The 26,283-nt window shown below is 37.5% G+C and overlaps 1 protein-coding gene across 1 annotated transcript in view; it reads right to left on the reverse strand.

The window, feature by feature from the left end:
- BMP5 (bone morphogenetic protein 5) overlaps positions 1 to 26,283 on the reverse strand; it is a 117,133-nt gene that overhangs the window by 15,153 nt on the left and 75,697 nt on the right. Inside the window, exon 4 of the mRNA XM_006090709.2 lies at positions 2,448 to 2,642. Coding sequence (XP_006090771.1) covers positions 2,448 to 2,642 — 195 coding nt within the window. The remainder of the gene's footprint in view (positions 1 to 2,447; positions 2,643 to 26,283) is intronic.

The following is a 26,283-nucleotide window of genomic DNA, read 5'->3' on the forward strand; positions in this document are numbered from 1 at the left end:
TTTGGATAATTTTAAAGTTTCACTGGCATTTCAAGTCTCCTAAGTATCAAATTTTGTGTTTATATTAGCATTCCCTTTCCTTAAAGCCCTGTCTTTTAGGTCAAATTCCATAAGACTTTTTTCCTGTCTGCTTGATTAGTACCTATTGAAAGGTTAAGTCGCATAGACACAAACCAGCTACTTTCTTCCTTTTTATTATCAAAATATGAACTTGCTCCAAAACCATCTACCACATATTTCACAGAAATGGTTGCCAATGACAAACTTTTAAAAGAGAAAATATTGGTCTATATTAGAATAATTTTGTGCTCTAAATGGTGTTAGGAAACTGGTGAAAACTTACGTGATTTCTGCCCCATATGTTTTATTCATCTCTCGTTATAGCAGTACATTTGTTACTTGTGGTCAGGAAGAGAAGATAAACAGAGTTCACCAATGGGGAAAAGGACTTTGATGATTTCGCTCTCTAGAACGCCTCTGCCAGAGATGTTATGAGCTCAATAATAAGTACAGGACTTGGGCTTTTCCCTTTGTAGTTTCCTCAAAAAGTATTTACTATTCTATTCAAGTTTTAACAAACCTTTTTCTTAATGCAGTCTGCTACATTAAATTAAAAACATTTCAACCAATTTCAGACCATTCTACATGAAAAGAAAAATATACAACTTTGACAGGCGAGTATTTACAAGGAAGGGAAGGTCTTAGAAAGTTGTTTTTCCCCAGCTTTCATATTAACCAATTACAATTTTTGCCAAACTAAATATCTTCTGAAGATCTTTATAAAATAGATTGGTAATGAGGCACTACTATCATGTTTTATTTTCAAGTGAAAAAGATGGTTAAACTTATTTGTTAGGTAATTATTTTAAAACATCGCTCTAGCCCTGGCTGGTGTGGCTCAGTTGGTTGTAGTGTCATCCACACAGCAAAAGATTTCAGATTTGATTCCTGGACAGGGCACATGCCTAGGTTGTGGGTTTGACCCCTGGTTTGGGTATGGACTGGAAGGAAACCAACCAATGTTTCTCTCTCTCTCCCCTCGCCCCCTTCCTTCTTTCTAAAATCAATAAGCATATCTTTGGGTGAAGATTAAACAAACAAACCAAAAAACCACATCACTCTATACATAGCATGTAATTCAGTATAATGTTTTTTCATAAAGAAATCCTCCCTCTTGCTTCTGTTGTTAAATACACCAAATAGATTTCTTTCTAACAGTATTCTCCTAGAGCCCATACTTTAGGAAGTTTCCAATGAATTCCACTTATTATTTTTGTTGACAGTCCCAGATGCAAAAATAAACAAACAGACAGACAGACAAACAAAAACATGTGTTTTTATATGATTTATCAGTTTTAAGTGATTGGGGGGTGGGGATGAAGAGTTCAGGTATAATGGCAAACACTGTCTGGATATGTCTTTATGTAAGAGTTAAGCATTCTAATTTGCTGAAAAGCCATATGCAGGGATTACATCTGTTTTATCTGCCAGCTCATCTATTGTGCCTCACATGTGGTGACCATTAACATGGAAGAACACATATTTCACAAATGAACCAACATGTTAGACTAAGTCGAGATGTGCTACGGTAACTTTTCCCCTCCAAATAGACTTATTGTTTAGAGATAAAGATAACTTCTTGGCATAAAATAGCCATCATTTTTATCTAAAAAGAGCTTATAAAAATCTGCCTGTGGCCTGGACTAAACAAGGCCCTAATTGGCATAAATAATATGATGAAATCACTTCAGATTTTGGCAGTTAGAGGCATTTAGATCAAATTTACTTTTATATCCCTTCTACCAATCAATAGATTAAATTGCAGGCTCATTGGGATCCATTGTGTGCTTATAATATTTCACTGTAAGATTTTTATATACGTGTGTATGTGTGTGTGCGCATGCACGTGAGCGCGCGCACACACACACACACACATACACAACAGGGCAGATTATCGAGATAATAGCCCTCCAAAAAATTAATGGAAATACAAATATCTTAATTATCTTAATTCCTGCTTTTATTGTCAGAAAAAAATTTAAACTGCCTGATTCACATGTATTGTTTTAAGTACTAAAGAAACATTTTTATGTTGAATTTACCTGGCTACCCATCCATATTTGAGAGGTCCTGGGGAGGTCAGCTCAGCAAGCTGTGCAATTCACTTTTGGCTAGACTTTGTTGACGTAGCCATTTCATAATTTTATTACTGCCAGCTTGATTTTAATTTGAACTGAATCTTTCAACATAGCAAGGCCAGCCATACTTATTTTAAAATGAATTACCAAGTGATTCACTGATGAAACATTCTGGGGATGCTAGAAATATTGCTGGGTGATTTAATAAACCAAATAAAGGTATATCCAGAGAGTAAATTTATGGCGGCTACTTGATTTGCAACATGTGACCCCATAACTCTGTGCATTGCTGCTCCGGTGTTACCTTACCTCCGACACTGGCCGTTCTGGAGGAGTCCTGGTGAGAGCTGGATTTACTGCGGTTTTGGTTTTTCCGTTTGTTGGCTGCTCTCACGGATCGCAGGAGTACCTCGCTCGCCTTGAAGAAAGCCACCATGAACGGTTGTTTTGACTGAGGCCCATGTCTGCCCACCAGACCAGCAGATTTGACGTTGATACTGCGTCCTAGAACACAATGCACACTCAGTTTATGAAAAACAAGATCAAGTTTACCTGATATGAATGAATTCTGAGGGTACTTTGGTGGGGGGGGGGAGTTTTAAAACATTATCAGAATCTTTTCTTTTCAGGCCAAATATCTTTATAAACATTGCGAGTTTACGATTACAGACAATTATCCATGCTTGGTTTTGCATTTTGCATCATTCTTCTACCACAGAACACCCTCGGGCTGCCTCCACTAACAGAGCTCTCAGACCTGGAAGTCAGCAATACCGTACGTGGGAAGGTTGACTACCATCAGCCTGGAAATGTCCACATTGAGTAACAATTTCAAAAATATGAGCTATGGGCTCTTCTGTATTAAGTTCCCTATAATTTTCCTCTAAGTGATAAAAGCTGAATGGCTGGCTGGATGTTGCTACTTTCTCCAGCTCCTTTGGAGCCCTTCAAGCATTAATTAGTGCTGATAGCCTCCCCCTTGCCCTCTGGCCTGTGCCCAGCAGACTTTACAGAGCTGGGCTCTACTTAAAGCTCTTCAAAGGTCATTCCAGAAGCCCCGCTGGGGATGGGGACTTGCTTTAAGTGCCAGCTTTTTCTCAACTGGAGGGAAACATGAAGATTTCATAATTCCTCTCCTTCTGAGTTTTGACACAACTGAATGTTTACTGAAAAGATCTCAGAAGACACAAACCAAGCCTGGAGTCTTTCAGAAAGGAGAAAAATGCCCGATGAGCATGAAGACTGACCTTCATCTCTGACCTTTCTGAGCCACTCGGTATGGCTGTGCATCAGAGAAGAAGGGCAGGTAGAGGAGTGAGTTAGAAGTCAAGGTGTCCTAGGGACTAGCAGTAGAGGTTAATAAAGTACCTCTCCCATTGGGGTAATAATGATAACACTTCTACACTAATAAGAGAAACATGCAAATTGGTGTCACTCCGCTACCCTTCCCATTGGCTAATCAGGGCGATATGCAAATTAACTGCCAGCCAAGATGGCGGCCGGCAGCCAGGCATGCTTGAAGCGAACATGAGGCTTGCTTGCTTCAGTGACGGAGGACTCCAACGTTACCCGCCTGCCGCTGCCGGCCTCTGAGCTTACAGTTTGAAACATTGCTACAAATATAGAAGCTAAACAAAACCCCAGAAACCTGCTTTCAGCTAGCCGGGATCTCAGAGCTGGAGTTGAAACAGTGTTTCGATTATAGAACCCAAACAAACCAGATACCTGCTTTCAGCAGCCGAGGCCTAAGAGCTGGAGCCAAGCCTCAGAGCTAAAGCTGGCCCAGAATAAAAAATAAAAAAAAATAAAAAAAGGAGTGGTTGGGAGCTTCAGTCACCCACCAGCCTGAAAACAGCCCTCAGCCCCTCACCCAGACTGGCCAGGCACCCCAGTGGGGACCCCCACCCTGAAGGGTGTGTGACCAGCTGCAAACAGCCATCATCACCTCATCCAGGCTGGCCAGGCACCCCAGTGGGGACCCCCACCCTGATCCAGGACACCCTTCAGGGCAAACCAGCCAACCCCACCCATGCACCAGGCCTCTATCCTATATAGTAAAGGGGTAATATGCCTCCCAGCACCGGGATCAGCGTGACAGGGGGCCTCCCAGCACCGGGATAAGCGTGAGGCTCTGTGTGTGACAGGGGAAGGGGCCACAACCTCCCTATCCGCCCTGCTCTGTTCGTGACAGGGGAAGGCACCCCAACCCCCTAATCGGCCCTGCTCTGTGCATGACAGGGGGGAGCTCCCCAACCCCCTGATGGGCCCTGCTCTGTGCATGACAGGGGGGAGCTCCCCAAACCCCTGATCGACCCTGCTCTGTGCGTGACAGGGTACGGAGCCCCAACCCCCCTGATGGGCCCTGCTCTGTGACATAGGGCAGCGCCCCAACCCCCTGATTGGCCCTGCTCTGTGCGTGACAGGGGTGGCACCGCAACCTCCCCAACACCCTGCCTTGAGTGTGACAGGGGGCGGTGCCCCAACCCCCCAATCGGCCCTACCCTGAGCATGACTGAGGGTGGCATCGCAACCTCCCGATCCTCCCTGCTCTGAGCCCGACCAGGGGCTGCACCTAGGGATTGGGCCTGCCCTCTGCCAACCGGAAGCAGGCCTAAGCCAGCAGGTCGTTATCTCCCGAGGGGTCCCAGACTGCGAGAGGGCACAGGCCGGGGACCCCCCCTCCCTCCTGAGTGCACAAATTTTTGTGCACCGGGCCTCTAGTATAATTATAATAATGCCAAATGTTTTGGAGCCCTTGCAATGGATATGCTAGTCATTTTACTGTTTTCTTTGTGTTATTTGATTCCAAAAATAATCTAGGAGTTACATATTACTATTTCCCCTTTTTATAATTCACTCTTATTATCCTCTCGAGTTTAAAACAATCACTGAAAATATTATATATAACATAAATATCTAATCATATACTTTAATACTATAATATATATGAAGCAAACCACTGGCTGATATTGGTCCATGAAAATCACACAAAGAGAATGAACTATGTAATCTTATGTTGTAAATTTAGTTGAGAATGACTAAAAACTCATGCAAATTATCTACTTGACATAGAGAAATTACCCATCTTTGAAGAGTAATATATAATGTGGTTTGAAATATGTGCATGACTGACTCTGCTTTGCCCCATGGGAGATGTGCATGTTTTCTTAAAATATTTATTCAGTGAAGACTGTGGAGCAACCTCAGTCCACTCTATGGCCTGACCCACCTTAGAAGAAGGAAAAGGAAAACAAGTCCCTGAAACAGCATCAATGGCTTTTTAGCAAATAAACCCATGCTCTTAACAAAATTTATTTTGGCAGCATAAACACTTTTGTGTATACTGTATTGTGAGGAGACCTTCCACCGTCAGAAAATGAGACTGTGTCATGTGAGGCTGTGCAGCTGTTGGGACAGACACAGAGGTCCTTTAAATGCGGAGGTATTGGTTAAATAAAAAAAAGTGTGCTCCAGTCCAGGCAGCATCAGGATCCTCAACAATTGTTCTACAGCATATTGGCAAAACCTGCTCAGTCCCTAGAAGTATTAAAATGGCATTCCACCTCACCAATGACACTATGCTCAGTCCTGCCCAAGAAAGAACTTACAAATAATCAAAGCAGTAAACCTTAAACAAATAAGCATATACGTTTCTCTTTTAAATGCAAACTTACAGTGGCTTTATGCCAGAGTCTATATTTCTTAGAAAAACTCTATCACTGGCATAAATGAAAGAGGCAGTTTGATTTGTGGTCAGAGCAGTTTCCATTCTACTTCCACTGTAACAAATGTATTAATTCAGCTCAGACTTCCTCCTTCTGGCAGCCCTTTTGCTGTAAAAAGAGAAATTAGAAGTTCCAGCCAAATACCATACCTTGAACTGACCCACTTCAATACATAAACACTTTTACAACATGTTTATTCAGGTGTAGCAGTTGAAATTGGTTTAAGATGTTTCCAGTGACAGAGAGCTCAGCAACAGAAAAAAAAAAAAAGAACTGAGAAACTTAACTGTTATGGAATAGAATAACTGGCAATCTGTTCTTCAAATTTTTGATTTTTTCCCCCTGTCTTGGAGTACAACATAAAAAGTATTTGTTGAGCTTTTATTTTGATTTTTTAATGAAGTGTTAATTTAACAGAAACTAGATTTTTACTTGTATAGATTGATGACTGCAGAAATTATTTTTAATATATGATCTTTCTAATACTGAAATAGGTTGCTGCAAGATGTTCACAAATGGAATATAGTAAAATCGGTTTTCCATTCATTACAACACACACAGACCCTTTTATAGTTAAATAGGCACTTAACGCAAAGTTCCAAGTTTCCTTTGGTTTGCAGGAGGGTTTCTTTTTATTATTTTTCTAAAGACTTTCAATATTTTAATTTTTATCTGTGGAGAAAAAAATACTTCTCTAAAGATTTATGTCCTGAAAACCGTAAAGATGTGCGTGTGTTACAAATATGGGTTTCTTGGGCTTTACAAAGGTGGATATTGTGTGTGAAGTCAAGTACCCTTCAAACCAATGTGAACTCCCTTTAAAATAACTTTTGATATTATTAAGTTTCCTCTTGGTTTCCTTTTTACTTCAGCAATGAGGTGACTATTAAGATTCCATAAGTTAATGCTTGCTCAGTTACTTTTGGTCTTGAGCTACACCATAGCTTAACTATTTGACCTACTCCTTCAGACACAATACACCTACATTGATTATGTAGACTAAACCTTTTGAATGGCTGAACAGTTGTTTCTATTAGAAGTGCTAATGGGAACCCAGACTATATTACATGTATTGAAAATATTGAATCTTTTATAAAATTTATTTGAACGTGGTCAATTTTATTATTAAGGATACAGTATGTTTTAGATATTGCAAATATAAAAATAAAGAAGTCTACCCAAAACCTTTTGATTTAGGAAAACTATATGTAGATGTGTATTAGTATGGATTTAATTTTCATAGTTGATCCTTATTTTTTACTTCTAGTTTAAAAGGTATAGTATTACAGATAGATGATATATAAAGATTAAGCATTAATATACCATAAAAATGGGGTGGGATAATACAAAGAGTATTAAGTTAAAAGGATGGTAAGGACATCAGCTTGAGCCCAAGCTTAGTCACCTTGGGATTCAGACATGTCTAGGCATAGCTAGAATATTGGTAGGAGTAATTCACTGCACATGTTTTTGAATGAGGATGGAGCAACTTCATGGGAAAGTCATTCTAAGGAAAAGGTGAATCCCTAACTCATAGATTCAGAACAATGTCCTAGTGAGTATAAGGAAACAGTGATTTTAAGTCTGTGCAGCTCCAATTAGGTTGCATGACTAACTTCTAAAGAACAAAGAGAATTCAAGAAAATGTCATAGAACTGTTTTTACCTAAAGTCCCTACAAAATACTAGGAAGTCAAGGCATCACTACTTTGGAGCTTGGTTAGTAATGTGACACAGGTGGTGGGAAAAGGTTCTCCCTAAATCAGAAGAGTGGCTTTGGAGCATCTCCTCACTGGGACAGGATGACAGACTGTAGATCCAAGATTATCTCCTATACCAGCATCAGCATGAGCTTCTGAGTGGTCACTGTTCAAAGGTGAGCAGAGCATTGGGACTTTAAGGTGCACCAACAAGTGTACCAAAGCGAGAGACAGTGCCAATGATGCATGAAGTGACTGTTAGATCAAGAGGTCACCTCCCTTGCTGTTGTAGTAAAATATATAAATGTTTAAAAATGCTTAAAGACTGTCTAAAAATATTAGGAAGGTTTTGAAATGTTTCCTTGAAACTTAAAGTGTGATATTAAGGACACATTCCCCACTGCCCTGAAGCGTGTGTACCTCATAGATAAGGATTTGAACTTCAGTTACTGACTCAGAGTGACTTGTCAAAATAACCATTTGAGTGAGTGGTGTACTCTCCCTAGATAACCGCATGTAACCCCTTGCCCTATTTGAAATTAACATGTGTGCATTGACGTAATTCATTGATAGCCACCTGAACTGCTGAGGGTACGAAACAGGCTTTAAAAATGGGTCCTGGCCAGCCAATGGTGCTTGCCTGTAGAGACAGCCACAAAGGCACGTCCTTTTGTCAGTGCAGCAAGCGACGCTGCTCCAGGCTCCTCTCTCTGCCAGAGGACAGAAGAATGGCTAGTACCTCCCGATCTAGACACTACCAAGCTCTCGGGTGAGGAACGCCAGCCCCCTGCATCCGGACCGGACCAGCCCAGCTGCCGGACCCGAGAGGACAGCACCACTGGGGTCCCATTAAGCCTGTACCCACAGCATCAGGAACTTTTATTGAGTAATAAAGTGCTGTGTGATTTGCAACTGCATATGTTTCATGTGGTGTAATTCCTTCGGCAGTTAATTTAATTATTTTGCGTATGCTTAAAACTGAAATTAAAGTTTCTGGTCTTTTTGGTTCTAGGCCTGCCCTTGGTCCTGCTTGGGTAGAGTAGCCTCTTGGCTAGCAACTGCTTGAATGTCCCACACCTGCACAGTTAAAGTTTATCTCAAGGGACCTTAGATAAACACCCCAGATCCTTTCTTGGGTTCTACTTAGGACACTTGCATTATATCCAGGCCCTAATGTTGTACACTGGGCAGATGGAAGAAATGTGACCTGTTAAATGGGTAGGTTGATAACAAGAGAAAGAGAAGAATTTGGTTGTTTAAGCTTAAATACCTTTGGGGTCTCCTACACAAATGGGAGAAGATAGGAGATAGCAAAGGCCCTTGAAGAGCTTACCAGCATTCCAGTGATTTCACTGACGGCAGCTACACCCAAAGATACAATGTTTGTGCCCAATTACCCTAGGCTTGTATATCATAGAATTCTTGGATTATTAAATGAAAGAGATCATGAGAACAAAAATGGAAGTCTGGGGTTTGGAATTGGCAGAGGTATTTGCCTTTTATGTTTGTAAAAAGAATACCCATTAGATCTTTGCATGTAAAAACTTTTAGAACTATTCATATGTTGGCTGCCATCTTGCCCCTCAAAATGACCATACAGGTACCAAGGGAAGAGAAACAATGTGAGCAGCAAAACATATCTGGTCATATAATTTCTCAGTTGTATTAACCACACAGTGAATAAAGACTGGGCTAGGATGACATCTTCTAAAAAGAAACAATTATTCTCTTCACACGGCAATCAAGAGGGACGAATGTGAGTCCGGGGTTCATGCCTACTAAATTTTATCATAATTGAAGCTGGAGATTCAAGACTTCCAGATACACTACTCGGACCCTTAAGACTTGGGTAAGCACTGGGGTCAGGGTATTGTATTCACATCTGTCTGAGAACACACTATTTCACGTTTAGAGTCAGAGAGAAGGTAAGCCGGCAAACCAAAGATCCATCCCAAACTCACTGGTTTTGTATTTCAGGCCATTCTTTTTGGAAAATGTGACTTTCAAAGTGTTTATTTCTTTAAAATCAGGGTTATTAAAGGAGACTCTGACATAAAACAGCTCTTTAGAGACATGTTGATGTTACAAGGATAAGTGGTTCCAAATAGGAGCATTTAGTTTCCCTCCAGAATATACAGTTTGAAAAACATTCATTTGAGCATTTATCAGAGTCTAAACGTTCATATCGCTCTAAGATGTTAGCATAAATTCCAGTTTGTTTTTCCCTCCATAAACTCACAGTAATTGACTGCTTAACCCAAAACACCTGTGATGGAACTTGTGCACAGATTGTCTTTCCTTCATTTCAGAAAAGTTCTTGCAGTATCCTTTATGAATGATTTCATAGAAAACAAGTCAATGCATTGTTCCTCATTCACATATCCTCCTGATCTTTGCTTATTTGCAATCTGTGATTAAATTTGATTCTGGGGCTCATAAATTATAGTTTCTGTAATTCTAAATTATACTGGAATTTAACCCCTCTAGAAGCAGATGATTTAAAATGTGCAGAATTCTCTACCCAGCATATAGACCAAATCATTTTACATCAGATTTTAAGGACTGTGGAGAAGATACAATTTTGTCTACTTAAATTGCATATACATTTTAACTCAGTGTGACCTTAAAGTAAGCACGCTGCAATCTAGCTCTCAATTTCAACTCTGTTATAATTTGATGAAAAATTTGCATAGCTTCTAGTTTTATAGTACAAGCATAGACTTATGGCCAGATACAAGCACATGGATTTGATATATCACAAGCAGAATTTTACATTTGGGCTGAGAACTTTCTTGTTTTTAAAATGTTTTACATTGCCTTATAAACTCAAGTACCAAGAAAGGCTGGATATTAGGCGATCTCAGTGACATGGGAAAAATTTTAATTTATTGGGATAACAGAGTGTAAGATAGTAAGGTCTTTGAGTGATTCTTTATAGTAATTCTGGGGTTTTGTCTGTAAAACCAGGCTCTTCATGCAGTGCCTTTGGTAGAACTTCCCACTCTCTTCTTTATACTGCTATTTAAAAGAGTAAATTAAAAATAACCACTTAATTACATATTAAATATTATATATTAAATATTACATATGTACAATTCTAGTATACTCAGTATTGAAAAAGGTTCAAAAACCAAAGAAGGAACAAATGTAATAATATAAGAATAAGAATAGGCTTCTGTGGCTGATATTAAAGGAGAAAAGACATATTGGAGGTATGCAGTCACAGAGGGCAATTAGGAACGATATGCTGACACACTGACATGAAGTGTGAGTTAAGAATGACAGCCCTAACCGGTTTGGCTCAGTGGATAGAGCGTCGGCCTGCGGACTGAAGGGTCCCAGGTTCGATTCCAGTCAAGGGCATGTACCTTGGTTGCAGGCACATCCCCAGTGGGGGGCGTGCAGGAGGCAGCCAATCAGTGATTCTCTCTCATCATTGATGTTTCTATCTCTCTCTCCCTCTTCCTTCCTCTCTGAAATAAATAAAAATATACAGTGGGGCCTTGACTTACGAGTTTAATTCGTTCTGAGACCGAGCTCGTTAAGGGGCTCCTTAAGGAGCTCGTTAACTCAAATTACTCTATCAACTCAATGCAAAAAATCTGCGGAGAGACTGCTGGTATCTCAAAAAACTCGTTAGTCAGGACACTCATAAGTCAAGGCCCCACTGTATTTAAAAAAAGAAAAAAGGAAATGTGTTTATAATTCCTGGTAATATGACAGTAGGAGGAATCCATTTTCCTCTATGATTGGGGTGTGAGAAGGAGAGATAAGTTCAAAGGAGGAAGATTTTTTTTTTGTAAGTTGAAATTCTTTCTACAACTTTTGCAGAAAGGACTGTCATGCCCTCCAGTTTGAAAGCATGGTGGGGATTAGAAAAGTGGATATTTGGTTAGAAACATCAGCATGCTGACTAGAGCCGTGATGGGGAAAAATACCAACAGTTGAGGACTGAAGTTCATGGGACTCCAGGAGGGAGGACCTGAGAAAAGAAAGGCTAATCATCAAGAATCAAGGCGAGAGGTGTGTGCCCAGTTGTGGAAGCTGTCCAGACACGCAGATGTTTCACTGCACCGAGGGTGGGACTGAGATGACAGAAATGATCAGTCTCTTCCCATGGGACATCAGTCTGCGATGAGGAAGTGTACTGTCTCAGGGGTGACAAGCCCAACAAACGCTAACTTGGGCCCTATTTCAGGTAGTGGAATATGCATGTCAAACTAAGAATTCCAACTTACCTTCACACAAGCACTTTTCAATAGCTCTTCTCCATATACAGGGTGGGGCAAAAGTAGGTTTACAGTTGTAAGTAGGCGAGACAGAGTTTATTCTTCTATTATTATTTATTGTACTGTTTTCCATATGAAAAACTGTAAACCTACTTTGGCCCCATTCTGTATATAGTGCCTTTCCCCTGAGGCCCTATGAGTTTTACAGACATCATCTCTCACATGCCCCAAAAGACTGGTTAGTTGATCTCATAGCCCTCATTTATTTTAAGAAAGCAGAAACATTCTTTTCACAAAACCATGGGAAAAGTGAATTATTTTTTAGACTTTTTTCTAGTTATTATGTGACTTTTTTAAAAAAAAAAGTGTACACACAGATATTTCTTTCTTTAAAATCATAAAAGATTTAAATAAAATTCTAATGATGCATATTTTAGCAGAAATCAACCAACAGGGTCTTTAAAAACTATGACTATGTCTTAATATATCAATGAAGAAAAGCTTTTTAGTTTGTTTAATAGCAGTGAAATTAATTTCATACTCTGCATTTTATTGATAGTGGGGGAAGTGGTCCTCAAAATGAACTTACTGCAGTTGTTTGGGAAATTTATGAGTTTCTAAAGAAAACATTCTTTTATACTAGCTTATATGATGTATTATTCAAAGTATTTTTTTATCATACAGAAAAGCATGGTTCCCTAAATGTTTGACCTTCCCTTTCAATTTGATACATGAACCTGTAAAATGACCACAAGCTGCTTGTAGGATCCTTGCAATAGGTCAGTATTACCAAAACGGAAGAGATATACATTATTTTGACATCTAAGAGAAAGAGTGACAAGAGTAAAAGATGTTTTCCCAAATATGCAGTAAAGAGCTGATACTGAGATATGCATATGCCATGATAAGTGTCTACTCTGCCAAAAAAAAAAAAATGGAGTTTAGACATTTGTGACTTATTTCTTAGACATATGAAGATTGGACCAAAAAATATTCATCTGAGTAAAGAGAAGCAGACCTTTTCTTCCATTTCTCATGTCTTTGGCTGTGGCAAGAATGTAAATTGGCCTACCCCACATAAGGACCATTCCCAAGGGGAGATCTCATGCCACATTGATTCCATGGTGGTCCCCAGAACAAAAGCATCCTTCTGAGCTATAAGGATAGGAAATAATATGCAAAATAATAGTTGCATTTCCAGGGTGTTACACTGGGGTCATCAGCATCATCTGATCTCGTAGCATAACTAGAACTTTTATGTATCTACTAGAGGCCCGATGCATGAAATTCATGCAAGGGTAGGCCTTCCTTCCCCCGGCTGCTGGCACCAGCTTCCCTCTGGCAACTGGGACCTGGGATTCCCTCGCATCCCTGGCTTCATCCAGACAGTCATCCAGAAGGACGTCTGGTCTAATTAGCATATTACACTTTTATTATTATAGACTAGAGCAGTGATAGCAAATCTATGACACGTGTTTTTTTTGGTTGATTTTTCTTTGTTAAATGGCATTTAAATATATAAAATAAATATCAAAAATATAAGTCTTTGTTTTACTATGGTTGCAAATATCAAAAAATTTCTATATGTGACACGGCACCAGAGTTAAGTTAGGGTTTTTCAAAATGCTGACACGCCGAGCTCAAAAGGTTCGCCATCACTGGACTAGAGGCTCGGTGCACAACATTCGTGCACTGGGGGGTGGGCGGGGGGAAGGTCCTGCAGCCTGGCCTGCACCCTCTTGCAGTCCAGGGCCCCTCGAGGGATGTCTGTGGGGAGCAGGCTTAAGCCAGCAGGCAGACATCCCCCGAGGGCTCCTTAGCACTGCCATGGAGGCAGAAGAGGCCCCCACCACCGACACTGTGCTTGCCAGCCGTGAGCCCAGCGTCATAGCGACCAGTCATTCTGCCATTCGGTCGATTTGCATATTAGCCTTTTATTATATAGGATCAGTTGTATTACTTCAAAGAGAAATGGTGTGGCTAGATGCACATGTAGATATAGCTGATACCCAAAAGTAATAATGAGCATGCCTTTCAAAAGGATCAGAAAAACTGAGAATTGAGGAGGTTAGCTAATTCAATACTTCTCAAGAGAGGAGCAGCAGCTGCCATTCACTGAAGCTAGGTATTTCACCTTGATTTACATGCATGATCTTATTTACGCCTCATAACAAAACAATGACTACATTTCAGTAATGAATAAGACTTAAAAAGTGTCAGATGTTTGTTTAACTCCACCCTGTCAACCCTAAAGTAGTGTGCTATTCCTTTAAGTACACAATGTTCCCTTTGTCAGGGATTATTTAGGGCTGATGCTTTCATCTTAGGTCTCTGCTTTTGACCTTGAGAAGACGGGAGGAAAACCATCCATCTCATAGGTCCGTCAGTGACCCACAAACTGTCTGTCAAGAACAGTGTTGGAGTTGCTTGTTTTGTTAAGTTCAAAATCGGATTTTCCTTAGGAAGTGGGAAGATAAGCACTGAACACTCTTTGCCAACCATGAAAGGGCAGGTGGTCTCCCTGGTTTCTATTCCATTCAGATGGAAAATTTTCACACTGCAGTGAAATTGGTGTGCATTTTTAAGGACCTGGGACATATAATTTCCTTATCAAAATAATTTCCCTCTAATTTCAAATTTTGATCATCACTTGCACTCTATACTGTTGGTTTGCTTGTTAGATGCTTTTGTTTCTGTTTTGGTTTTCCTTCATCCTCTGTGAGCTTACTCCACGTGTGCCCAAGTTCAACTCTCAGCAGCACAGAACTGCAGTGACTCCTCATACCTTACACTGACTAGAGGTTCTCTCTTCTTCCCATTGTGCTCCCTGCTTGTGATGCAAAAACAGCACTGCTATTTTTGCAATATGTCTTTAACAACCATGGACCAGCAAGAGGTTAAAATTACAGTGGAAAGAACAACAGGAAAGACAGAGTTAATGCTTGGGTATGACAAAAATAAGGAGAATTTTATATTCTTCATGGCATTAAATCAATATAACCATGAAAATATTTACCCCTCAGATCATGACTGAAACCAGGGTTAGAGTCTAGAATAAGGAATATAGCAAACAACAAAAACTGGACTATGTTCCTAACATTGGCTTTGTTGGGCAAGACTGGTGCTCCATGATTACTGTTCTGAATTAGGGAAAATCAAAAACAGAAATACAGATGTAGCCAAACACTTCCATATCCGTTTTCATTAGGGAAAGCTAAGTGATGGTAAAGTACATCTTTCACCAGATAATGAAGCAAGACTAACTCCTGTTTGTCTCTGCTTACTTTATAAATCATTGATTTCAAAACTCTCTTTTATGTATGTTTTTGAGTTGTGATGCTAAAATTTGGATAAGCAAATTATGTTTACCATGTGGATCTCATTCAAATATAAACATACTATAAATTAAAACAAAGGAAATTGCCTTTAAAACCTCGTTCTGAAATGTTGTGTATAAAATGGACATGGTAAAATAGCAAAGGCAAGTTTTACAATTTATTACTGAATATATTCTATCATCAACATCTGTTTATAAATGAAAGTTATTTTCTCACTACAAATTGTTACACAAGACCAAACTAGGCTATTAGATGCCCATTTCAGAGTTCTACCTGAAGAAAAATATAATATAGATATCAAAAATAGATATAGATATTCAAAAAGAAATCAGAATCATGGTTTTTCATTATCAACAGAACTAAACTATCTGTAAATTAGAAGATTCAAACCTTTTTGTTCAAAATATGAGGTTTTTAGAAAAGCAGTCTGATGAAGCTCTGCTTATATGGGTAAGAAAAAAAAAGCTAAGTACACTGTCAATTTTTTAAAATGTGTTTCATTGCCAGAGATCTTCCTTTTTTTTGAAAAAAAAAATTACCCCAATGTGTTACTACCCCAAAACACAATTCAGGTGGTCCAAGACCTTTTTAAAAGTTAGAACTATACCAACTCACCATCAGCTTTGATGCTGGGAGAAGGGATCATGTGATGAGAGAAAAGGACGGATTTCAGACTGGCTTTTTGCAAAATAATAAACTAATAATTTTTTTTTTGAAACTTGACCAGCATTCTTGACTAGCCTGAGGATGAGTTTGCTACACCCTGGTTTAAATTAGAAACTTGAGCACCAGTTCAGACTTGAAGAGAGTGGGGGGAGAGGGAGGTAGGAGGGTTCCATGGTGGGGAGTATGGATTAAGGGACAGTAAAGCAGAGAAGGCGAGAAAGCAAGGGGAGGAGAACCTATCAAAATATGTTAGTGAGTGACACAGGGCACAAAGGAAGGGTGAATTTAGTTATCAAATTAAAAATAAAGAAATTAAATTTGGCTAAATTTAATTACACATTGAAGTCAATTGCTGGCAAAAGAAAAGTTACTTTTTCTTCTTTTATTTTATGAATTTATCAAATTAACTTTAATTGTGTAGGGGGATAAAAGAACTATTGAAGTAGTGTAGTTAGATTGAGAAAACAAAAAAATATGGTAAAACTGCTATTACATTTTTTGGGCCAGATCACATTTAAATTCCAGACAGAAAGTATAAAAACCAAAAGGTAATTCCAAACACATCCAAGAGAAAATTCATTGTTGTTCCATAACAATCATTATTAATAGCATTGTTTTATTTGGAAATTATAAAAATACCTTTTATCCAGGTTATAATTTATACAAACTTCATGTAATTTGTAAGAGTCATAGTATGTAATATCTGGCTCTGAAAACACCACATGTTTAGATTCATGGGCAAGATTCTTAAACTATGGAAGGCTATTTATTCATGCACAAAATGGGATAATCATGAAGATCAAGTAGACATTCCATTTAAAGAGCTTAGAAAATGCCTAGTATTTAGTAAGCTTTCAGAAAATGTTAGTTTTCTTTAGTCATTAAAATTATCTTGATTGAACATCACAGCAAACACATAGTTTGACTATTTACTTCAAATGAACTAAAGATATACCTACGAAGTAAAACCTGGAATTACTAGTAATCATGAAAAAGAAAAAAATGTGAAATATTAGCATGGAAGAATAATTGATGTTGATAAAAAAAGTAATACAAAAATCAGGGTATAAAAACAGCAGATTTTCAATTAGACAGAAAATAGGTTTTGATAGAGCAAGTTTGAAAATAAAGTATAGTTTATGAAAATATTATATGATTAATAAGATCGTGGGTTGAACAAAGTAGAAATTTTACAGTGCTCCAATATTTATGTTTACCGTAGCTCATTTTTATTCAGTGGGAAATAGCAAAAATCTAAAGCATACAGGAAGATTTATGTTTTTTGTCTTTAAGACATTACATAAGTTAGAAGACCCCTACGTCACAGCTTACATGGGTTTGGGAAATAAACAAATGCTGATTTTAAACACCAAGGGAAATCTATGTAATATCTATTTTCAGTAGAAATCTAATCATTTTTACCATAAAAATAAAGGAATTCTCAAGTTTTCTGAATCCTCCACGTAAAATGACTATATGGATGGCTATTTAGCTATGTTATTTATTTAACACAAGATTTATTTATTTATTGAATTTATTCGGGTGACATATATACTAATAAAAGGGTAATATGCTAATTAGGTTGGACGTCTTCCGGACATCCATCTGGACAAAAGCCACAGCAGTTGCAAGGCCCTGGGGCTCAGACCTCGCATCCACCGTGGCTGGCAGTGGCAGCAACAGCAGGGTGATGGGGGTGGTGCCTTCCCCTGATCAGCCTGGTCGCTTCCCACAGAGGGAGGCCAGACTGCGGCTTAGGCCTGCTCCCCTGAGGGCTTCCGGACCGTGAGAGGGGGCAGGCCAGGCTGAGGGACCCCCCTCCAGTGCACGAATTTTTGTGCACTGGGTCTCTACTTGGTTAATAAAACCATATAGGTTTCAAGTGTGCAACTCAATAAAGCATCATGTGCACACTGCATCCAAAGTCAAGTTTCTCCATCCCCATTTATTCCCCCTTTGCCTACTTCCATCTCCCACCACCACCCTTTCTCTCTGGCAATCACCATGTCAATTGTTAGGTCTATATGGTTTGGGTTAATTCCTTCACCTTTTTTTTCACGCAGTCCCCAATGCCCCTCTTTTCTGATATCTGTCAGTCTATTCTATGTATGCTTCTGTTTCTATTTTTTTAAAATATATTTTTATTTATTTCAGAGAGGAGGAAGAGGGTGAAAGAGATAGAAACATCAATGATGAAAGAAAATCACTGTGCCCTGACTGGAATAGAACCGTGACCTGGTTCATAAGTCACCACTCAACCACTGAGCCACGCCGGCCTGACCTGTTTCTATTTTTTTTATTAAATAATTTTGTTGATTAGATTCCATATATAAGTGAGATCATATGGTATTTGTCCTTTAAAAAAATTAGAAACTAAAACATTGTCATAAATTAATTTATGTCTTAATGTTTTTGAAATTTTATAGAAATATGAACCAGAAGCCATTTTAATATGCTCTGAAAAATTTTAGATTTTGTTTTGTTATAATACTGAAAAACTTTCTGTGGCACTTAAAGGGAATATAATCCTACTAAATGCTGTAATAAGAGCTCTCTAGAAACCTTAATAATGATAGATTTTCAACTATGAACTTATATCTGATACCTCACATGATAACTTGTGAATAAGTTTCTGCCACAATATTCCCCAAAAGAAAGTGCTTGGAATTTGTTGATTTCCTTTACCAGTTTCTCCATTTCTGGTTTTACATATCTTAAGTTTGAGTTTCACTGTAAATACATAATATCAGGCACTTTACCATAGAAATATCTATTGATTGTGCCCTCTCTGAATATAATATATATGTATAATGCTTAAAGTATCATATATGCTTCTAAATTATAATTACCTAACAAATTATCTCATGCAATATAATAATCCCTAGACAAAAGATCATATAAATAGTGATTTCTTCCAGAAATGTAACTCATGCCTTCATAGTACAAACAATTCCAAAGCCATTAATTTCCATTTCTTAAGCATTTTTTCCTTGTGCCTTAAATCTGCTTTTTTGTTGTTGTTGCACATTGATTTAATTTCTGGACTACGTGAAAAAATCCAATTTTATTTATTTATTTTACTTAGTTAAATATTTGAAGATAAATATTCCTCATCTATTCTTCTAATTTATTCTTAAATATTCATCCAAAAGTCAAGCAAGTATGCTCTAATCATCCTTAACATTAAACACTACATAAAGAACTACTTCTTTTATACTAATATTTACCTAGGAAAATCGTAGGAGTATATGTTCCTTTATACTTCCAGAAATTTTAGAAAGATATGTGATTCTTGCAGTTTCACTGATGTAGACTCTCTCATTTATTTACTTGAAACCAATTGTCATCACCATAAATTCAGCAGAAGGGAGCCATATGCTTTTATGAACAAAAATGACTTAATTGCTTTATAAGACAAAGTTCAGATAAGGAAAGAGAATATTATCAAATCTCAAAATGTTTAAAAGATCCTCTGATAAGTAGACATAATTCAACTTTCTGAACTTAGATAAATAAGCATGAGAAACTATACTCAAAACAGCAGGACCAAAAGAAAAATATCACCCTTGATCTCTGAGTTTCTTTTGCTACTTATTAGCACTATGTCAGCTGATATTCAGATTAACCAGCCACATAGATCATCTGACCCTGGACACAGATAAATAGTCATCTGACAACAGAGGGGCTTAATTTAGAAATGTTCCCCTGAGGTAAAAAATAGACTGTCTTAGAGATCCTAAGGATAACACAACAAGCGTATTTAATCAAATACTTTCATTTAAAAATAGCACATTTAGGAGATATCACAGGATACTGTAATTGTGAAGAAAACTTTTATCAGTATGTTAAATTGTTCTTTATGTAATAAAGAACAATAGGAATGAAAAACACCTCAAGGTTGTAGAAAAATAACTAATCCCATTCGTTATTATTAATGTAGATGTAGCAGTTGTCAATTTCCAGGAATGAACAACAATAACAAAAAATCCACAAGTCAAAGAGTAGAGAACATGAAAAAACCTTGGGTAATAAAAGTTTTAAAATATTCACTTTTAATTTCATTGTGTTGATAACTAAAGTGAAGACTTTTTTTTAAGTTTGCACAATAATTATTCTGGCGGAAAGGAGATTAAATCATTGGAGCTTTTAGGAAAACTCTGAATATAATATCATTTCTAAAAAATAAGGATAGAGAAAATTCTTGTGTACCAACAAGCAGAAAAAAAGCTGCACCTTTACCCCTTTACAATGTCTGAGAAATATAGCTGATGATCAACATGGGTTACAATCTAAGAAGACAACCATTACGATGGTTTGTTTCCTTGACTTTCAAGGAGGTCTTCTCTGATGTTCTTCCGCGCATTTCATAAGGTATCTTCAGTTTTCTGATTGTTTTATGGGAAATATTTATACAGTGGGAATTTTATACAAATTTCTACAAATATCAGTACAACATGCTATATTAGGAACTATCAGGTCCCCAACTCTTTAGCAAAGACTGTTAATATATCTCCAGCCATGTGTTCTATGAGCAATAAAATACTGAGTGTAATTCTACAATCTCTGTAAGAAGTCATGTTGATGTGTAAGGCTTGCTAATAGGTCTACTAGTCAAATACCAGTAATTCACATGGAGACATCTTTGTGTTGTAAAATTTTTTCTAATGATAATTAATATAGGGAAGTCTTTAATTATTTGTCACTGTATATAATACTATGTAGTGACAAAAAACTTGTTTCCCTTATATTATTGATGCAATTAGTTATCCACAAAATAACTATTTTATTTTTTCTAAGGGTAAAATGGTTGGGACTCAAAAAAAGTACCATATTAAGTACAGTAATGTGATATTTGCTGGTGTCTATGAATACCTAACTAATATAAGCAAGCTATTTACCTTCACACATATCTCTGGGTGTTCATTTCTATTGCCTTCATACCCTAGATCAGAATTTATTTAAAAGTTTCCTATCCATAATCATTTTATTAACCAAAGTTATTAGACATGAGCCCAATAACAGCACTGTCTATATACTCTGCTGCCAACTCAAAGTGTAAGAACATATGTTAATAATCTTACTTTTCTTTGGTGGACTATCATTTGTGAATTTATCTAAAACTTCCTAAGACATCTATAAAACCTCCGCAATAAGATAATTGATCCTAAATTAAAGGGGTGCCATCAAGCGTAAATAAAAAAGCCTCTGTGAACTACTCTATAAACAACTGAGCATGAAGACCTGCATTCCTGTCTTATTATATTCCAGACCCTATCATCTAATACAGCCTCACACTGTCCTTATAAAATAATTACTATAGCACTCATTTTATAGGTGCTGTAGCTAAATATGAAGTATTTTGAATGAGTCAACATTTGAATCTAACTTTCTTAATGATATCTTCTTATAATTATATTTCCAGAAAGGAGATATCTATTCTATTTACTATACTTCTTATTTAAATTAGGTACCAAAAATTCTAAGTTACCTGTAATAATGACTAAACAATTATTTAAATTAAATATAATGGAATTTATATTGGACAGTTATATCTCTGAAATATTTTTTTCTTGATTTGGCTACAAAATTTAGTAAAACTTTGATATTTCTTACTTTAAATCTTAATTTTTAACTTGATATGTTTGGAAATTATGCCACAACTTTGAAGAAAAGATGGATTTTAGAGTCTTATTTTAAAAAGAACTTTATAATGTTTTTTGGACATTAAACAATACCTTTACAAAACAACATTTTGATGACTTGAATACAAATGAATCAGAAACATACGGATTGAATTTTCCTTGACGTATAAGTGGGTTTGAATAGAGAGAAAAATAGTCATTGGCAAAATTCATTCTGAGTATTGCCAAACCTAAAATGTCTGAAAACATACGATTTTAAAAGGACATTCTAATGATCTCAAAAATACTATATTAGTTTTTCCATCTCTACATTATTCTATGAACTCAAGTTTGAAAAATAATTAATTTACTTAGAAGGTTTACACTATATAAAACATAAAACAATGGAAAATTATAGTGTTTAGAGTATAAACCCCTCTTAACTGATAGATTATACTGCTGTTTAATAAACCCTATGTGCATATATGTGTAAATGATAATAATTATAGATTTAATAACCATTTTAATAAAGTCCTAATAATTTAGGGAATTGAAAATCTAACAATAAATTATAAGACAGACGTAAGCCTACTTATTTGCTATTAAAAGAGAGTACATATTCTATCATGGAGGTTTATTAATCACTATGAGAAAGTTCTTGAGCACTTGGAAACTGATTTTGCACAATTGGATACCACTACTTATCTGGAAGCTCTATATTTGTCCATTAAAAAGCAACATCTTGTTTGTTTACTTGCACATATGTTTGCTTTATTTTGCTGAAACAAGTTTATGAAACTCAGAATCATCTATTCTGCATTAAAAACCAAACCAAACCAAACAAAACCAAACAAAACAAAACATCAATAGCAAATCCATGGCAGTCCATTTGTCAGATTTCTAAAAAGAATATTTCACAGACTGACGTATTTTCCACAGGTCCTCTGAGAAATCATAATGCTACTTTTAATTTCAACAGCCTTTTGATTTCCAAAATATATTTAGGCCTCTGCAATTTTTTCTTTGCAGGAGCAGGATAAACAACATTGAATAATATTCATCACTGACTTTCTCCTCACCTTACGATTGAAACTTTTAACTACTGCACTGTGGTTTGCGGTACCAAATTCTCCTCCTGTGTTATACCAAACTGGTTTGGTTAATAATCACCCAAAATTTACAGTGTGGAATGTCCTTTGAAGAGTAACATGTTCAGTGTCAGGTGTCTAAAAGAGCCTTTTAAATCACAAACTCATTCAATGATCATTCAAGACATGGTTTTAATACCTACACCCTGCATTGTACCAAGCACCAAGGGTGTGATTGTGAACAAGAAATACACATCCCATGACCGCATGAAACTGATATTCATTCCAACATGTAATCACGATGGTGTTGCTGTGATTGATTAAAGCAGCAAGTCTAGTTCTTTTATGAAGTGTGAGCAAGCTACAGAATATATTATACGTAAGTTACATTTCATGTTCCTTCCATGATTTGTCTCCAAATCACTTTCCTAATAGCATCTGCAATCATATTTATGCATGAAAGTTGTTCTAGCCAACTCCGGACTATTGACTTTTCCCAGACCATACCATGCCATTTCCCCAGTCGATGTATTTACTCACAGTGTTTCCTCATTCAGGAATGAATTCTCTCCTCCGGGTCTCACCACCACTCCATATACCTCCACAACTCCTTTCCACCTCATCTCCATTCCTTGCAATCTTACCCAGCTGACCTAGTTTAAAAGTCATCTGAACCATGGTCCTTTTGTCTGTGTCCCATTTTGGACTCAACCATCTCTTTTCTGTTTTCCTATAGTGTCTTGATTGTACCACTATTTTTAGCATTTATGGTCTCTTATTCTTTCCACAATTAACTACAAATGCCTGTCTCCCAAGTTATATTGTCCTTTAACATTTTGTCTTACATGTATAAACACTCAATAATTCTATGTTGAACAAATAAATAAACGGATAATAGTCAATGAACGAATCTGAAAGCATGCTTTTCTGAGTATCATTCTTTTATAACTTCTAGTTACTTTTGCTAAGAAATAAACATATTTAGAGTCCACTATTGCAAATAAAAGATGGTCTGTCTGCTCTTTTTGAAGCAATATTCCAATATCATGTTGAGAACATCAGCAGTAGTAATGAATGGAGCAGTAATAAGTGGAAGCATCTGGTAATCCATATTTATAGAGAAATGTCAGTTGTATATTCTCCATGAGGTTGCAGTTAATAAAATTAAGGTACTGGGAGGTTCACTTGCATTCCTAGGGCTATACATGCTCTACCTCTGGTTAAAATCTGATTTAAGCATTGCTTAAATGAGAAAAGCCAGATTGCCTAGCACATTTAGCCATTTTAATATTTTCACATTAGACAATATTAGAGAGACAAAGAATATGAACAAAATGCTGTATATATCAAACCTTACTTTTAAATAAAAAAATTCAGAACCATTGAAAAAAGTGAAATGCTTAATAAACCCATAAATAATACAACAGTAATTTAAAGTAAATTTACCCTTAAAATATAAGAAAAATAAATTAAGGAAAGAGGGGAAACTCAAAATGCAATGTAGTTCTGGCAGAGAAAAAGATACATTGAAAGCATATATAAACTAAATTACATAGATAGTAAAGGAAAGAGAACCAATATAACAGGAGTGAAAATACAAAAGAGAAATTTCAGAATTTTCAAGGGGGTGGGGGAGGGGATTAACAGGAAACAGGCTGATCATATTTCACAGATCTCTTGAGTTGTTTAGTTAGACATTTCAAGCATAACCCCAAGGAAAAGGCTGGGAGAAGCACATATCATTAATTTATTTTTTTTGTTTGGGCCAATAATGGGGAAGAAACAACTGGCTCACTCCCACACTGCCCATTTCCAAGTCATATTTCAGATCATAAATGTACAGAAGTTTAACATTGTAAGAATTTTTGGAATATTATATAAATATCTGCTTTTCTCAGTTTACATTTATAATGCTTGAATACTGAGAATCCATAACACTAATCCCAAAGCCATAATTGAAAAATAACTCATAATTCAAAATCTTTAAATTGTTCATTTAAAAAATCAGCATTATAATTAAAATCTATGGAATGTATGGGTGGGGGGGTCTAAAACTTGTCTATAACACTTTCAGCAAAAATATTGTGTTTCTCAATCAAGATCTGAGGTGCATGAAACCTTCACTATACTAACTCCAAAATATACTTAATTTATGGCAGACAACCTCATTCCATATACAAAACCTTGGAATGACAACATTGGTTATAGTATTACTAGAGGCCCAGTGCATGAACATTCATGCACTGGAGGGGGGGTCCCTCAGGCTGGCCTGTCCCCTCTCACATTCCAGGAGCCCTCAGGAGCGGGATGCGACCCGGTGATCAGGGGAAGGAGATGCCCCATCACACCTCTGCTGCTGCCACTGCCGGCAGCGCAAGCCTCAGCCGGACCTGGTTACCTGAGCCTCAGGCAGCCCTGGGTAGCTGGGCAGCCACCATCCGAGGCTGCCTTTGCCTCGGGCTGGCCCTGGGTGGCTGGGGGACTGGGAGACTCTGGAGGCAGGCACGCAGAGTGGCCAGGCCCCCCTGGGGCGGGCCTGGCCTTGCCACACACCTGCCGCCCCAGCAGGGCTGAGGGACTGGGTGCTGCCATCTTGTGGCTGTGGTCGCCACCATTTTTGAGGGTGTGGCAGTCAATTGGCATATTCCCTCCTTATTGGCTGTGGGTGCTGCCATCTTTGAGGGCAGGGCAGTCAATTAGCATATTCCCTCCTTATTGGCTGTGGGCGCCACCATCTTTGAGGGCAGGGCAGTCAATTAGCATATCCCCTCCTTATTGGCTGTGGGCACCACCATCTTTGCAACAGCATGAGGGTCAATTAGTATATTCCCTCTTTATTAGATAGGATTCTTGGGCTGTGAATTTGCCTATAGGTATAACAGTGTAAAGTCCTATGGCTTACAGTAATAGACTCCCTTGCAAGAGACCCAAGAGAGACCCATCTTATGCTTAACTGTAGTTCACTAAACAAAGCAAGGAGAAATGAGTGAGAGATTTTACAACTCATGTTTCTATTGCCTGATCCTGCAAAAAACTAAAAGCAGTAAAACTTAATAAGGCATGTTCTCTAATTATCATCCCTTTGAAAACTACCCTCCCTAGGGCTGACCCTAATAATTTCAGGGTGTGGGGCAAGATCACAATGTAGTCCCACATGGTAGATTTTTAAATATTTAAAAATGACTAATCAAGCTAAAATATCATTACAGAAATTATGTTTTTCCTGCTACCATGACAAAGAGAATTTTAAATAAGGTCAGATTTGAATATAAAATTTTTTTCAACCCTTTGAGTGATCAAAGGCCAACAACACTCTGATTAAATTGGCCTTGGCTCCCCTGACCTTTGGATCAAATGTGCCCAGCCCCCTCTCACCAACAGTCTGTAAATTCTTTTCTATTCGTCTGAAATGACTACCCTTCTACAACTTCTTTCCCTAATTACATCTTCCTAATCTTTAAGCTTGTAGCTTGAATTCTCTGTTCAATACTCAAGTCATTCAGACTCTTCTTAGTGTGTAGTGACAAACATTCATCAAAATTCTTATGTAGTTACTACCTCGTGCCACATCAAGCCTCATGAAGCCATCTCTGCATTATCTAACCATTTCATCTCTAGCATCTAGCCAAGCACCCAGCACTTAGTTGTTCAATAAATGCTTGTGAGCATAAGAATAACTTCTGGGGTGTCTTAAAAATGAAGATTTCCTACTGACCCCTCCCGTAAGTGATTCTGGAACTGTTGTCTTTGACCAAATATTATAATACTAGAAGCCCAGT

The sequence above is a fragment of the Myotis lucifugus genome, unplaced genomic scaffold (genome assembly GCF_000147115.1).
Source record: "Myotis lucifugus unplaced genomic scaffold, Myoluc2.0 scaffold_80, whole genome shotgun sequence".
Lineage (NCBI taxonomy): Eukaryota > Metazoa > Chordata > Mammalia > Chiroptera > Vespertilionidae > Myotis > Myotis lucifugus.